Source organism: Salmo salar, chromosome 25, assembly GCF_965601325.2.
Source record: "Salmo salar chromosome 25, fSalSal1, whole genome shotgun sequence".
NCBI classification, from domain to species: domain Eukaryota; kingdom Metazoa; phylum Chordata; class Actinopteri; order Salmoniformes; family Salmonidae; genus Salmo; species Salmo salar.
The window spans coordinates 29,186,838-29,202,705 of NC_138315.1; the positions used below are offsets into that span (position 1 = coordinate 29,186,838).

A 15,868-nucleotide genomic window follows, 5' to 3' on the forward strand; every position below is an offset into this window, starting at 1 on the left:
AGAAACATCACAAATGGTCCTTTTGTTCGATAATGTCCTTCTTATGTCCCAGAAATGTCCATTTATTTGGCACGTTTGATTCAGAAATACAAATTCAACTCGCCCAACATGCCTACAAAGTATCTAATAAGTTACCTGTAAACTTGTTCCAAAAATGTCAAACCACATTCCTAATCCAACCTCAGCTACCCTAAAACGGTAAATAATTGCTAAAATTTAAGATGGAATAAACTGTTTCTAATACCAGATAAAAACAACGTGAACGCGCTCCAGTTCACGAACACCAAAACAGTAGAGTCCACCTGGAGTGACACTTACAATGAATAGGACTACTTCTTCATTTCTCAAAAGAAAAACATTGAACAATTTCTAAAAACTGTTGACATCAAGTGGAAGCCATAGGAACTGCAACCAGGTTTCTAATAATAAGGGTATCCCATAGAAACCCATTGGAAAATCCTATGACCTCAATTTCTTTCCCCCTGGATGGTTTGCCCTTGGGGTTCTGCCTGCCAAATCAGTTCTGTTATACTCACAGACATTATTTTAACAGTTTTAGAAACTTTACAGTGTTTCTATCCAAGTACCAACTATATGCATATCATAGCTTCTGGGCCTGAGTAACAGGCAGTTTACTTTGGGCACACTTTTCCTCCGGATGTCAAAATACTGCCCCCTACCCAAGAGAGGTTACAGATAGTTTGTTGAAAATCCAGACTATCCAAATAAAGTGTGACCAACCGAGCAGACCAGGATGGGGTTTGATGCTAAAAAACGTTCAAATTATATTTTTTGGGGGGGAGGGAGGATAAAAATCAAACCTATTCAATCTTTTCAGGCTGGTGAATTGTGGTCCAAATGTGGTCCAATAAGAACAGCATTTTGAGTTAACCCATGCTTCCCTTTTTCAATGAGAGCGGTGACAACCTAGATTCGAGCCAATGTTTTAAGTAGTTGAACATCTTAATACTCCAACTTTCATTTTCTTCAAAAACAACATTATATAGAATGAGTGCCTTTGATTTGACGGCCTGCACATTCGGCGCGAGATGACCCCGATTACATGTTTCATGAGCTGTGCATGAGCTTAGCTAGCCAATGTAGCCATGACATCGCTTACAAGCGTGATCAGGGATTTATTTTGCTTATCTTCATCTTCATACTGTACTGTCTTTGCTTGTACTCTATTTGATACTCTCAGACACATTATTCAGTCCATTTTATGAGCCCTTAAGTAGCACAACACCGATTCCATGCCAGCATGGAGGCTGACATGAATTGTGCAGAGCAACAGACGGGCTACATTTAGGCAACTGACAGTCCAGTACAACATTGGTGCCCAAAGACCCATAAAAGAATGCACAACTCGTCATACCTTCACACAAATGGGGTTTGGCAGTCGACGACCTTACAGAGTTCCACCTCTTTCAGCACAAAAAAAACCAACTGCGGTTACAGTGGGCTAAGGAACAAAAACACTGGACACTGGAGAATGTGAAAAACATTGCCTGGTCTGATGAATCCTGGTTCCTGCTGTTTCACGCTGATGGGAGGACTAGGGTATGGAGAAAACCACATGAGTATACGCATCCATCATCCCGCATGTCAACATTGCAGTGTGGGATGTGGTTTCATGGCACACATTGGGCCCCTTGATAAAAGTGGAGCAATGTTTGAATGCCACAGGATATCATATCTGAACATCATTGCCAGTCAGGTGCATCCCTTCATGGCAGCAATGTATCCATCTGCAAATTTTTCAGCAGGATAATGCCCCATGCCACAACGTAAGGATTGTCCTGAAATGGTTCCACAAATATGACAGTGAATTAATGTTACTGCAGTGTCCTGCCCAGTCACCAGATTTCAATCCAATTGAATTTAGGCTGAGGGCAAAAGGGACTCAATATTAGGAAGGTTTTTCCTAATGTTTTGTACACTCAGTGCCTTCAGAAAGTATACATAACCCTTGACTTATTCCACATTTTGTTATGTTAAAGTCTGAACTCAAAATGGATTAAATAGATTTTTTTTCTCACCCATCTAAACACAATATCCTATTTTAGCAAATGTATTGAAAATGAAATACAGAAATATCTAATTTGCTTAAGAACTCACTCCCCTGAGTCAATACTTTGTAGAGCCATCTTTGATAGCGATTACGGCTGTGCGTCTTTCTGGGTAAGTCTCTAGGAGCTTTCCACACCTGGTTTGTGCAACATTTACTCATTACTCATTTCAACATTCTTCAAGCTCGGTCAAATTGGTTGTTGATCATTGTTAGACAATCATTTTCAGGTCTTGCCATAGATTTTCAAGCAGATTTAAGTTTAAACTGTAACTCGGCCACTCACGAACGGTCACTGTCTTCTTGGTAAGCAACTCCAATATAGATTTGGCCTTGTTGCTGAAAGGTGAATTAATCTCCCAGTTTCTGGTGGAAATCAGGTTTTCCTCTAGTATTTTTCATGTGCTAAGCTCCTTTCCATTTATTTTTTTATCCTGAAAAACTCCCCAGTCCTTAACGATTAGAAGCATACCCATAACATAATGCAGCCACCACTATGCTTGAAAATATGGAGAGCGGTACTCAGTAATGTGTTGTTTTGGATTTGCCCCAAACATAACACTTTGTATTCAGGACAAAAAGTGAATTGCTTTGCCAGATATTTAGAGTATTGCTTTAATGCGGTTTCCTTCCTCTCCGGCAACTGAGTTAGGAAGGACGCCTGTATCTTTGTAGTGATTGGGTGTATTGATACACCATCCAAAGTGTAATTAATAACTTCACCATGCTCAAAAGGATATTCAAGGTCTGCTCTTTTTTTACCCATCTACCAATAGGTGTCCTTCTTTGAGAGACATTGAAAAACCTCCCTGGTCTTTGTGGTTGAGTCTGTGTTTGAAATCCACTGCTTGACTGAGGGACCATACATATAACTGTATGTGTGGGGTACAGAGATGAGACAGTCATTCAATAATCATTTGAAGCACTATTATTGCACACAGAGTAAGTCCATGCAATATATTATGTGTTTTTTTACTCCTGAACTTATTTAGGCGTGATATATAGTATATATAGTATATATACAGTACCAGTCAAAAGTTTGGACACACCTACTCATTCAAGGGTTTTTCTTCATCAAAACTATGAAATAACACATATGGAATCATGTAGTAAACAAAAAAGAGTTCAAGAAATCAAAATATATTTTATATTTGAGATTCTTCAAAGTAGCTACCCATTGCCTTGTTTCTCAAACTAGACACTCTAATGTACTTGTCCTCCTGCTCAGTTGTGCACCAGGGCCTCCCACTCCTCTTTCTATTCTGGTTAGAGCCAGTTTGCGCTGTTCTGTGAAGGGAGTTGTACGAGATATTCAGTTTCTTGGCAATTTCTCACATGGAAGAGCCTTCATTTCTCAGAACAAGAATAGACCAACGAGTTTCAGAAGAAAGTTATTTGTTTCTGGCCATTTGATCCTGTAATTGAACACATAAATGCTGATGCTCCAGATACTCAACTAGTCTAAAGATGGCCAGTTTTATTGCTTCTTTAATCAGAACAACCGTTTTCAGCTGTGCTAACATAATTGCAAAAGGGTTTTCTAATGATCAATTAGCCTTTTAAAATGACACATTTGGATTAGCTAACACAACGTGTTATTGGAACACAGGAGTGATGGTTGCTGATAACGGGCCTCTGTACGCCTATGTAGATATTCCATAAAAAAATCAGCCGTTTCCAGCTACAATATTAATTTACAACATTAACAATGTCTACATTATATTTCTGATCAATTTGATGTTATTTTAATGGACATAAAAGTTGCTTTTCTTTCAAAAACAAGGACATTTCTAAGTGACCCCAAACTTTTGAACGGTAGTGTGTCACGCCCTGACCTTAGAGATCCCTTTTATTCTCTATTTGGTTAGGTCAGGGTGTGACTAGGGTGAGAAATCTATGTTTTCTATTTCTTTGTTGGCCGGGTATGGTTCTCAATCAGAGGCAGCTGTCTATCGTTGTCTCTGATTAGGGATCATACTTAGGCAGCCCTTTTCCACCTTTAGTTTGTGGGATCTTGTTTTTGGTACTGTGCTGTATGCCCTACTGAACGTTACGTTTTCGTTCGTTCGTTCGTTCGTTCGTTCGTTCGTTCTTATTTTGTTTTGTTTCGGTGTTCATTTAATACATTTTAAATGTACGCCTACCACACTGCACCTTGGTTCGATGCTTCCATCAACGAACGTAACATAGTGTATATATATATCGCTATATATATATAGTACCAGTCAAAAGTTTATATATACATATATACAGGGTCAGTGCCAAATGTAAAATGTGCAGGAATACTGGAGTAGTTGAGGTAGCTACTGTATATACATATAGGCAGGGTTAGGAGAAAGTGACTGTTAACAGGATAAATAATAATAATAGTAAACAATATGGCAGCAGCATAAGTGGTGGGTAGGTGGGTGTGTGTATGGGAGTGAGAGGGTGTGTGTGTGTCAGTGTAGGCATGACAGGCAGATATACAGTACATGTAACCAGGGATGAAAAGTGACTGGTAGCAGGAATATATAAATACTTTTATAAAATGCCATTAGTATATTACCATATGTAAATATGATAGATAAATATATCTACTAATGGTAATGTCTATCAATAGTCAATGAACAGCAGTGTAATAGTGGTAATGAATCGAAACAATAATAATTTTAGCAACAGTGTAGGTCTGAGGGTGTTTGTGGGTGTAAATGTGTGACTGTCTTAGTGTGTGAGTGTGTGTGTAAGAGTGACAGTGAAGGTGTATGTGTCTGAATGGGTACAGACCTGTGGATAAAAACGGGACAGGGAGGAAAAGTAATATAATAATACATTCCAATAAGAATCCTTCTTTTGTGCATCGTGACAACGGATTCAATTATTCCACTTGATTACAGTAAATCTCCACAGATGCTTGGTTTTTTTGGCACTTTTATTAAGCGCTCCGGTCATAAATTAATGGACCTCCCTTGCCTGGGATGAATTATTTTGGCAGGAGGAGTGGAGGAATGAGAGAGGAGTGAGAGAAGAGCGAGAGGAGTGGGAGGAGTGAGAGAGCAGTGAGAGATGAGGGAGAAAGATCAGTGAGAGATCAGTGAGAGATCGGTGAGAGAGCAGTGAGAGAGGAGTGAGAGATGAGGGAGAGAGATCAGTGAGAGATCAGTGAGAGAGCATTGAGAGAGGAGTGAGAGAGCAGTGAGAGAGGAGCGGACTGGGACGATATGAATTAGAGGGTTTGACCCAGCACAGCGGTAGTAGGCCAAGCTATAGGAAATATGGGTTTGGGACCTGCAGGCAACTCTCAGCTATCAGCTCTATCAATAGGATTTGTGGAGTTTCAATAGTCCTTCTAGTTGATTCTGTAATGCACTGTACTGTAGCTGACATCTGCAATGTTTAAACTTTGGTTCTGTTGGAAAAGAACAGCAGCTGTGTATGATTTGTATGATTTATGCTCTCCCTGCAGAAGCATTCAATAGTCTTGTTATGTTAACAGTGTTTTGAGTGCGTCTGACTGTCAGAGTGGTAATATAATGTGTCTGTAACTGCCTCGTTTTATCACTACAGTGTGTTTTGTGTGTGTGTGGCTGTGTATGTTTGTGTCTGTGTGTGCCTGTGTGTGTGTTGTGTTGCGTGTGTGTGTGTATAAATGTAGGCAGCTATCTTTGCCAGGCAGCAGCCTCTGCTTATATCAGGGGGGTTTTCAGCTCTAATTAATGTTGACTTATTCAGTCAACACTACTACAGTGTAGCGCTTTGCTACACAAATTAGCATATAGCTGATTGAAAGGGCAAATAAACTAGCCGAGTCATCTCTGTTATGTGGTTAGGGTGACCACATGCCCCGGATTGTGCGGGACAGTCCTGTATTTTCCCCTTTGTCCCGTAACCAAACAATACTGTCCAGCATTTTATCAACAAATTCAAACAAATCAATGTTTATTGGTCGCATACACAGATTTTCAGATGTTATCGCAAGTGCAATGGAATGTTTGTGTTTCTAGCTCCAACAGTGCAGTAATACCTACAGTAGCAATACAAAACAATACACACATAATCCAAAAAAACACCACTAATTTGTAAAAAAAAGGCTGATTTGTCACATATTACAGTCAGACATTCCAACCTGTCTCTTGCAGTCATGTTGTGCTTAGATATATCATAAGGATGTGGTACTGATGATGTTAAACACTTCTCCAATCGCTATTGAGATCTAATATTCTGCGCAGCGCAAGACGAAACATAGGCCAATGTCATAGGCCTATTGTCAACCAGTCACATTTCTCAAATCCTTTCTGGCTAAATTCCAGCTAAACTTGGAGAGGACAGTTAGGCCTAACTATTTTAAAAAAAAGCGTGCTTCTGACAAAGAGCTACAAAAGTAAGTAAATAGTCATATTAGATTGAATGATAAGGTTATTTGGTTGAACTTGTGAGGCTCTCCGATGCTCATTAGTTGCTCATTCAACATATTTGCTGCTACTTCACTCAATCTTGTTTAAAAAGTCTCCCTTCCCTTCATAACTGTTTTACATTCCCAGACACCAACCAAAAATGCTTCCTTGGCCACATATTCCCAGATTTTCATAAAACAGCCACACTAGTGGTTTCTCTTTTCTGCATCGCCAAATTTTGTGCAAGGCAAAAGAGTAGGCTAGGTGCGCTTCAATTAGCTTGTTCAGTGCAGTGGGAGCAGAGGTGTAGTGCTGCCACTTCTTACAATGGTGCTCATTTAGTAAAGTTAGATCAAAACTGAATAAATGTCTTGGTAGATCATATCATGTCATGAATGTCCGGCGAAATCATCCTGTTATTGCGCATTTGGGTATTTTAAATGTGGTCACCCTATATGTGGTGCTGGCTGTCACTTCATATTCTCAATGAATATGGGCTCCTGAGTGGCACAGTGGTCTAAGGCACTGCATCTCAGTGCTTGAAGTGTCACTACAAACACCCTTGTTCGAATCCAGGATGTTTCACAACCGACTGTGATTGGGAGTCCCATAGGGCGGCGCACAATGGTTTGGCCGGTGTAGATAAGAATTTGTAGATAAGAATTTGTTCTTAACTGGCTTGCCTGGTTAAATAACTTTTATCTCTGTCATTTATTTTAATCCAATTTTGTCCTTGTATTCCCGTTATCGCTCTCATGACTCAAGGTGTTGGCTACAGAGAAAGGTCTGAGTGGAGCTGTTACGTTCCTTGTACCTGTCTGCCTGCATGCATACAGTACATCTATCCATGCTTGAGTATGTATCTAAATAAACTCAGCAAAATAAGAAACGTCACTGTTTCCCTGTCAACTGTGTTTATTTTCAGCAAAATTAACATCTGTAAATATTTGTATGAACATAACAAGATTCAACAACTGAGACATAAACGGAACAAGTTCCACAGACATGTGACTAACAGAAATTGAATAATGTGTCACTGAACAAAGGGGTGGTCAAAATCAAAAGCAACGAGGACAATCAGCTGTCCGTCCTGTCTCCCTGTAGTGCTGTCTTAGGTGACTCACAGTACAGACATTGCAATTCATTGCCCTGGCCACATCTGCAGTCCTCATGCCTCCTTGCAGCATGCCTAAGGCACATTCACGCAGATGAGCAGGGACCCTGGGCATCTTTTGGTGTTTTTCAGAGTCAGTAGAAAGGCCTCTTCAGTGTCCGAAGTTTTCATAACTGTGACCTTATTTGCCTACCGTCTGTAAGCTGTTAGTGTCTTAACGACCGTTCCACAGGTGCATGTTCATTAATTGTTTATGGTTCATGGAACAAGCATGGGAAACAGTGTTTAAACCCGTCACAATGAAGATCTGTGAAGTTATTTGGATTTTTACGAATTATCCTTGAAAGACAGGGTCCTGAAAATGCTTGAGTATGTATCTAAATATGTGGGGGGGGGGGGGGGGGGGGGGGGGCTTGTACTTTATGTCTTCCTACATGTTTCTGCTTGAGCGAGTATGTGAGAGACCCCAGAGTGGGAGGAATGAGGTGGTCCTTCGGTGGGCACAACAGGGGGTTGGTGCACAGCAGGGTGCTCTCTTGCTCTGTGATACTCGGCACAGACACTGCTCAGAAAGACCCCTGTACGCACACTACGCTCCCTGGATTCAACTGATTTCTCACTGCGAAGCAATACCTTTATGAGCTCTCACAGAACATCTCCTAAAGCTACTGTGTGTAAACTGAAGACCTACCCTGCAATGTGCCAGGAGGGAGAGCTGCCTGAAATACAGTACAGAAAGCCTGCCCTGTGTGAGAGTGACAGAGAGAGAGAGGGAGACAGAGAGAGAGTGAGTGAAACAGGAAGAGAAAGAGAGGTGCGTGGAGAGGGGAGCAGAACAGAGAGAGAGTGAGGCAGGAAGAGCGAGAGGCAGGGAGAGAGAGAGAGTGAGGCAGGGAGAGAGAGGCAGGGAGAGCGAACGAGAGACAGGAAGAAAGAGAGAGAGAGAGTGAGGGAGAGAGGGAGAGAGAGAGAGAGAGAGAGAGAGAGAGAGAGAGAGAGAGAGAGAGAGAGAGAGAGTGAGGCAGGCAGGCAGGCAGGCAGGCAGGCAGGCAGGCAGGCAGAGAGAGCGTATGTGAGTGTGTGTGTGTGAGAGAGAAGAAACGGCACACAGTGGAGTGCTCAGTGACTGGTGGCTGAGGTGAGGTGTAGAGCTGCAGGGGACTTCCTAATAATCAGGGGACCTGAAGACCCTGTCTTTTGTCAAAGAAGAAACTAAAATATCTGGGCTCTGTAGAGGCTGGACTAAAGGGCTGAAGGAATATGGAAGAAAAAAAGGAGAAACGGAATAAAGGTAGAGGAATGTTTTCAGTGTGACTGTTTTTCCCAAACCACCATTTTCCGTCCATCACATCCGGCGAAACTCACCACCTTCCCAGCACAGAGGGCGGACCTGGCTGGAAGTGTGTGTGACAGTAAGAAAGGGAGGAAGAGTGTCTGTGACACCTGTCATTGCTCATTATGCTGTTGATCCATCTCCATAGCACTCACACACACAGGTGCAGTTCCTAGCGAGCGCAGCAGAGACACCTGAGGATTTTCTGACACACACATACCTCCTTTCTCATCTTCTCCATTGAAATGACGACGTCAGGTTTAAACCGAGCGATCGCCACCTTCTGACAGTGTGGATACCTTCTGTCCAAACTGGCACACTGGAGTTGAGCACATTCTTATCATTATACTTTCCTGATTTCAAATGGATTCAACCTCTTTGATCAACAGTTAATAATGTGGACCTGAGAAAAGGCTTGAATGTGAGAAATCGTGCTTAGGGTAATTGCCCTCCGGTTTGGAATACTTGGAACAGAGCGAAAGTCATAGGGCTCTCTATTGTTCGGGGGAGTTTTGCCATGTTATTGTTGCTCTCCGTTTTCGTCCGTCAGTAGCTACAACTACTTCAAGAATTAACAGAGGTGAAGTCTGTACCCATGGACAGCCTCCTCTGACTTAATCCCACATGTAGTTTAACACTGACAGACATTATGAGGGTTGACTTTGAGCTCTGAGCATGTGGAGACTCTTAAGGACCAGACCTATCCCTCTCTGCTCCTCTCTCACCACGTAACAGACTTGTAAGAGTTAGTGTGTCATTGTAAGGGACGTGCTGGAGGTGTATGGCGACTGACATAATGAACCTGCATGGGAATGTATCGGAGCTGATCTCTTCTGCTGTCAGAGCCATAACGCTTCCGTCCTTTGACCCCGACCCTGACCCTTGGCCTAATGGTCCAGAGGGACTTCTGGGAAATGAAAACAGGAATTTTTCAAGTGGGTGTAACGGGAATGATGGCGGCAATGTGCATGACTTTCCGCCAGGCAACTGGACGCATAGCGGCAGGGTTTACAGTGATGAAGCAAGGATTCTGGCATCATCGCAGTGTGTGAAGGGGATGACAGCAGTGGACAAGAATTGGGCTGCTTTGCTGATCCTGGCGGTCATCGCCATTACAGTGACGGGTAACATCCTGGTCATCATCGCAGTGTCTCTGGAGAAGAAGCTCCAGAACGCCACCAACTACTTCCTGATGTCGCTGGCTGTCGCCGACATGCTGCTGGGCATCCTGGTCATGCCCATCTCCATGGTGACAATTCTCTATGGTGAGTTCCAGCTCAAGTTCCAAACTTTATTGTCTCATTGTTTGGTTAAACACTTACATTTGTCTTTGGCTTGCACACATACAGGCTCAGACACAGCACAGTAAAGACATGCAAAAAAACAGAGAACAGAGAATTAAATCATAATACTTACAAAGTCTATAAACAAGAGTGTGTTTTGTATATTTGACATTTACATTACTGTTCTCAGATTTTGTATTCATAGATATTAGATTTTTATGAAAATGTGTTTTTTGCAAAATGCTATATATCCATTGCTTAGCTGTAATGGAATGGTCGTATCCTGTATATTTGACTGTACAGGATTTGGTTGTCTAACCTAGCTATCTTAAGAAGAATTCAGGTACTGTAAGTCGCTCTAGATAAGAGCATCTGCTAGATGACTAAAATGTCAAATGTAAATGTTTTACATACAGATCTCCGATTACTGTATTGAGTTATTATATATATTTTTTATTAAATATTGATGTCACAAATGTATCATGTGTACAATACTTTATTAAAAATGTAATTATTTGTTACATTTGACTGTGTAAAACCTAGCAGTACTACTTATTTCTCTGAGTGAAGCATATAGCATTTTGAAAAAAAATGTCTGATTATTTGTCTCTCTGAAATAAAACCATCAAGTGATAGATTTGAAATAAATATGTCTGTCATTGAACAACCCCATACAATGATTAGATAGTGAAAAAACACACCAATCTCTTTCATAATTTATTTAAACAATAAAAGCTAATTTATCTACATTTCTGAAAATGGATATATAGCGTTTTGGAATGAAACTTTTCATTTATTTATAGTAGTATTTAGTATGTATTTAATATTTATTAGGATCCCAAATTATCTGCTGCCGAGGCAGCCGCTTCTCTTTCTGGGGTCCAAACAGGACACAATGTCTGTGTGTCTCTTCACAGTCCCTGTTGTGCCACGAGATGTTCTTTTATCTGGTTATTGAATCGGGTTTTATTACTAGCTGGAGTTACCTGGGGTGGCAGAGAGTTCCATTTAGTCATGACTCTATTTAATACTGTTTGCTTCCCAGCCTCTGTTCTGGACCTGGGGACTGTGAAGAGAATTCTGGTGGCACGTGTTGTTTGATACCGTGTCCAAACTGTGTGCCAACTGCTTGAACAGATACCTTCAACACATCAACACCTTGCACAAAGACCAACAGTGATGCAGTTAATCTCTGCTCAACTTTGAACCAGGAGAGATTGAAATGCATGTCATTGACATTCACCTTCCGTGTACATCTAAGTGCAATGCATGCTGCTCTCTTCTGGACAAACTGCAATTTGCTTATGTTTTTCTTGCCTAAAAAATGTTTGGTTGACTGAGATGTCAAGAAAGATGACCTCTTTCCTATTTTAGTAACCATTGAGTCTATATGTTTTGACCATGATGGCTTGCTATCTAGGGTAACAGCCAGCAGTTTAGTCTTCTCAACTTGCTCAATCGCCACATTATTCAATAATAGATCTAGATTTACGTTTGAGTGAGTGATTTGTCCCAAAAATAATGCTTTTAGTTTTTGAGATATTTAGCACCAGCCTATTTCTAGTTACTCAATCTAAAACTGACTGGAGCTCTACATTAAAGGTGTCAGTTATTTATTTTACTGTTGCAGCCGACGTGTATACTGTTGAGTCGTCAACATACATGGAAACACAGGCTTTATTCAAGGTCAGTGGAAGGTCATTAGTAAAAACAGAAAACAATAATTGGCCAAGCCAGCTGCCCTGTGGTACACCACACTCAACCGAATTTTCATTAGAGAGGCTTCCATGAAATAAAACCCTCTGTGTTCTATTGGATAGGTAACACTCAATCCACGATAAGGCAGAGGATGTTAAGCCATAACACCTATGTTTTTTTAGCAATATGTTATTATCAATGATATAAAAAGCTGCACTGAAGTCTAACAATCTCCCAAAATCTTCTTATTATCAATGTATGCTGTGGCTGACATTCTTCATTGTTGTGTTATACAGAATTAGTTGGTTGTTTAACATTATTATTAAAGATTTTAGAATGATTAAGTCATGCGTGGAAACTCCAGCTGTTTGGTTTCACAAGTGGCTCAATAAGAGCCAGAGAAATATTTGGAGAATTTTAATTCAATACATTTTTGGGTTGTGGTTTTGCAATGTGTTGATATTTTCGTGATATTTATATGTTATATTCACCGGCTAGTTTATTACCTACACCAACCTGTTCACAAAAATGGATCGCTCCTACAGGCAGTGAGTCACACGGCTGTGGCTTGCTATATAAAGTAGACAGACAGGCATCTTGTTACTGTTATATTGAACGTTAGCATGGCCATAACAAGTGACCAAAGCTATTTTGAGCGTGGTACAGTATGATTGCCGGTGCCAGGAGCACCAGACCCAGTATCTCAGAAACATCTGCCCTCCTGGGCTTTTCACGCACAACAGTCTCTAGGGTTTGCCGAGAAAGGTGTGACAAACAAAAGACATCCAGTCAGCGGCAGTCCTGTGGGCGAAAATAGCTAGTTGATGAGAAAGGTCGAAGAAGAATGGCAAGAATCTTGTAAGTTAACAGGCGGTCCACAAACAGAACAACAATGGTGTGCAGAAAGGCATCTCGGAACGCCCAACTTGTTGATCCTTGTCAGAGATTGGCTATATTGCAGCAGATGACCACACAGGGTTCCACTCCAACCAGTTCAAAACAAGAAGAAGTGGCTCCAGTGGGCACGCGATCACCAACACTGGACAATTGAGGAGTGGAAAAACATCACCTGGAACATGACAGCGAGTTCAGTTTACTTGATTGGCTTGCGCAGTCCCCAGACCTCAACCCAATAGAACATATTTGACATGAGATGGAACGAGCATGAATGTTTAATAATTTTTTTCCCCTCTTGAGGACCCCTTCGAGATAAAATCCCGTTAACGGTATTGGTTGGACAACAACCAGTGAGATAGCACGGCGCGAAATTTAAAAAAAATGTATCTCAAAATTAAAATTCAAGTATTATACAGCATTTTAAAGATACTCTACTCGTTAATCCAATCACATTGTCCGATTTCAAAAAGGCTTTACGGTGAAAGCAAAACATTCGATTATTTTAGGATAGCACCTTAGCACCAAGCACGGATAGCCGTCACAAAACCAGATATACAGCTAAAATTAAGCACTAACCTTTGACAATCTTCATCAGATGACACTCCTAGGACATCATGTTAGACAATACATGCATTTTTTGTTCGATCAAGTTCATATTTATATCCAAAAACCCAATTTTTACATTGGCGCGTGACGTTCAGAAAATGTTTTCTCCCCATAACTTTCGGTGAATGGGCACATTCATTTACAGAAGAACTCATAAACGTTGACAAAATTTATAACAATTATTTAAAGAATTAGAGATAATCTACTCCTTTATGCAACCACTTTGTCAGATTTCAAAATAACTTTACGGAAAAAGCACATTGTTCAATATTCTGAGTACAGAACTTAGCCTTCAATGCTAAGCTATACAGTTAGCCTACAACCACGGCGTCGACAAATCTCTAAAAATATGTTCGAAATATTTTCTTACCTTTGCTGATCTTCGGCGGAATGCACTCGGAAGGGCTCCCACTTCCACAAGAAATGTTCATTTGTTCTGCAAAGTCCATAATTTATGTCCAAATACCACCGTTTTGTTGACCCATCCAGAACACTTTACAATGCCATGTGGCGTGGACACAAATCCATAGACGACATGTTCAAAAGTTCCATTACCGTTTGTAGAAACATGTCAAACGATGTTTACAATAAATGCTTTAGGGTATTTTTTAACGTAAAATTGCGATAATTTTACAACCGGGCAATAGGTATTCATCCCAGATGAAAAGTAACAAACAGCGATCTCGCATGCACGCGCGTCACGAAACACCTGTCCTCAGACTGGCCACTGATTGAATGACCTACAATTTTCTGCCCGGTAACAGGTGATGGATGAAACCAGTTCCTAAAGATTGTTGACAGCCAATGGAAGCCTTAGGAGGTGCAACGTAAATCCTATGTCACTGTAGTTTTTCAAGGGATTCAAAAGAAAAACTACATTTCAAATTTTTCCCACTTCCTGATTAAATTTTTCTCAGGTTTTTGCCTGCCATATGAGTTCTGTTATACTCACAGACACCATTCAAACAGTTTTAGAACCTTCAGAGTGTTTTCTATCCAAATCTACTAATAATATGCATATTCTATTTTCTGGGCCAGAGTAGTAACCTGTTTAAATTGGGTATGTTTTTCATCCGGCCGTGAAAATACTGCCCCCTAGTCCCAATAGGTTTTTAACTTGGCAAGTCAGTTAAGAACAAATTCTTATTTACAATGACGGCCTACCCCGGCCAAACCCTAACCCGGATGACGCTGGGACAATTGTGCAGTGCCTTATGGGACTCCCAATCACAGCTGGTTGTGATACAGCCTGGAATTGCTGCCTCTAGCACTGAGATACAGTGTCTCAGACCACTGCGCCACTCGGAAGGCCCTATGTACCGCCGTCCAATCTGCAGCAACTGTGGAATGTTTCCGACATTGTGTAGAATGCTCTGAAGAATTCAGGCTATTTTGGAGGCTAGGCGGGGTCTGACCCTGTTCTAGACGGATGTACCTAATAAACTGGTAGCATTGAACGTACCAATTACTGGGATTCTTACTGAATATGGGCTATATTGCGAGCATCCCTTAGAGAGATCTTTACTCTGGAAGCTGGATAGACATGTACAGTCATACTACGGAAGCTGTCAGATATTTGCCTATATGGCTTTGTATTTTGATTTATAGTCCACTTACTAGAAGCCTCCACCCCCATCTGGTCTGGTGAACATACCACATACCCACAATGCTTTGTGCAAGTAATGAATGTCACCATCATTTTTTTCACCTGAAACGTGGAGTGGAGAGGACTCTCTCTGAATAGAGTGCTGACTCTCTCTGAATAGATCTCTCTCTCTCTTTCCCAGCTTCTCCAGGGATTGGAGTTAGACAGTCTGTTGTTTCCTAAGTCCCTCTCCGTGCCTTTCTAAATGTGTAAATGTCACAAGTCTGCTTTTATAAGGAGCTTTAAGCCCTAAGTAGGGGCCTCATTTGCATGAAAATGAGGAGTGTAGTAAATTAGTCTGAAGGAAGTGTGCTTCTGTGAAAAGTACGACCTCTGCTGCTTATTAGATGTTCCCCTTTAATAAGCAGACAAAAGAACTCATTAAACGTTGGGATGCCAACAGAAACTCGTCAGATACTTTGTCATTATTTTCTTGTGTTGCTACTTTGACGCTAAATTGCCCACAGTGGATTGGATTCATCTGGCACATGAAAAGACTGAGCAAACAGAGAATATTTTCATTACAGAGAGAACAACAACTGTATTACAGGCCTGTCTGTCCATTACATGCTGTTGGGGATTAGACGTCTTGATTCGTATGAATGCATATAAATTTGGTTTTACCCTTTGAACAGTGTCCAGAGTCAACCAATAATGTATTAGCTTGCCATAGATTATGTGAGAGTTTATTAATTGTCTGCCTTTCGGTGATCTGCCACAAGATTACAGCACCACAGGGCTCTGATTCAAGGTAGGGTAGAAGATGAACATGAATAGTCTCACCTGACAGCCATTCTTAGAAGGCTTGTGAGATTAAGGCCTTCATGGTCCACTGAGTTATAATCAATCAG

The 15,868-nt window shown here is 41.1% G+C and overlaps 1 protein-coding gene across 1 annotated transcript in view; it reads left to right on the forward strand.

The window, feature by feature from the left end:
* Positions 1–8,589: 8,589 nt before the first annotated feature.
* The window catches only part of LOC106586494 (5-hydroxytryptamine receptor 2A), a 45,866-nt gene continuing 38,587 nt past the window's right edge, over positions 8,590–15,868 (forward strand). Inside the window, exon 1 of the mRNA XM_014173861.3 lies at positions 8,590–10,153. Coding sequence (XP_014029336.2) covers positions 9,670–10,153 — 484 coding nt within the window. The 5' untranslated portion in view covers positions 8,590–9,669. The remainder of the gene's footprint in view (positions 10,154–15,868) is intronic.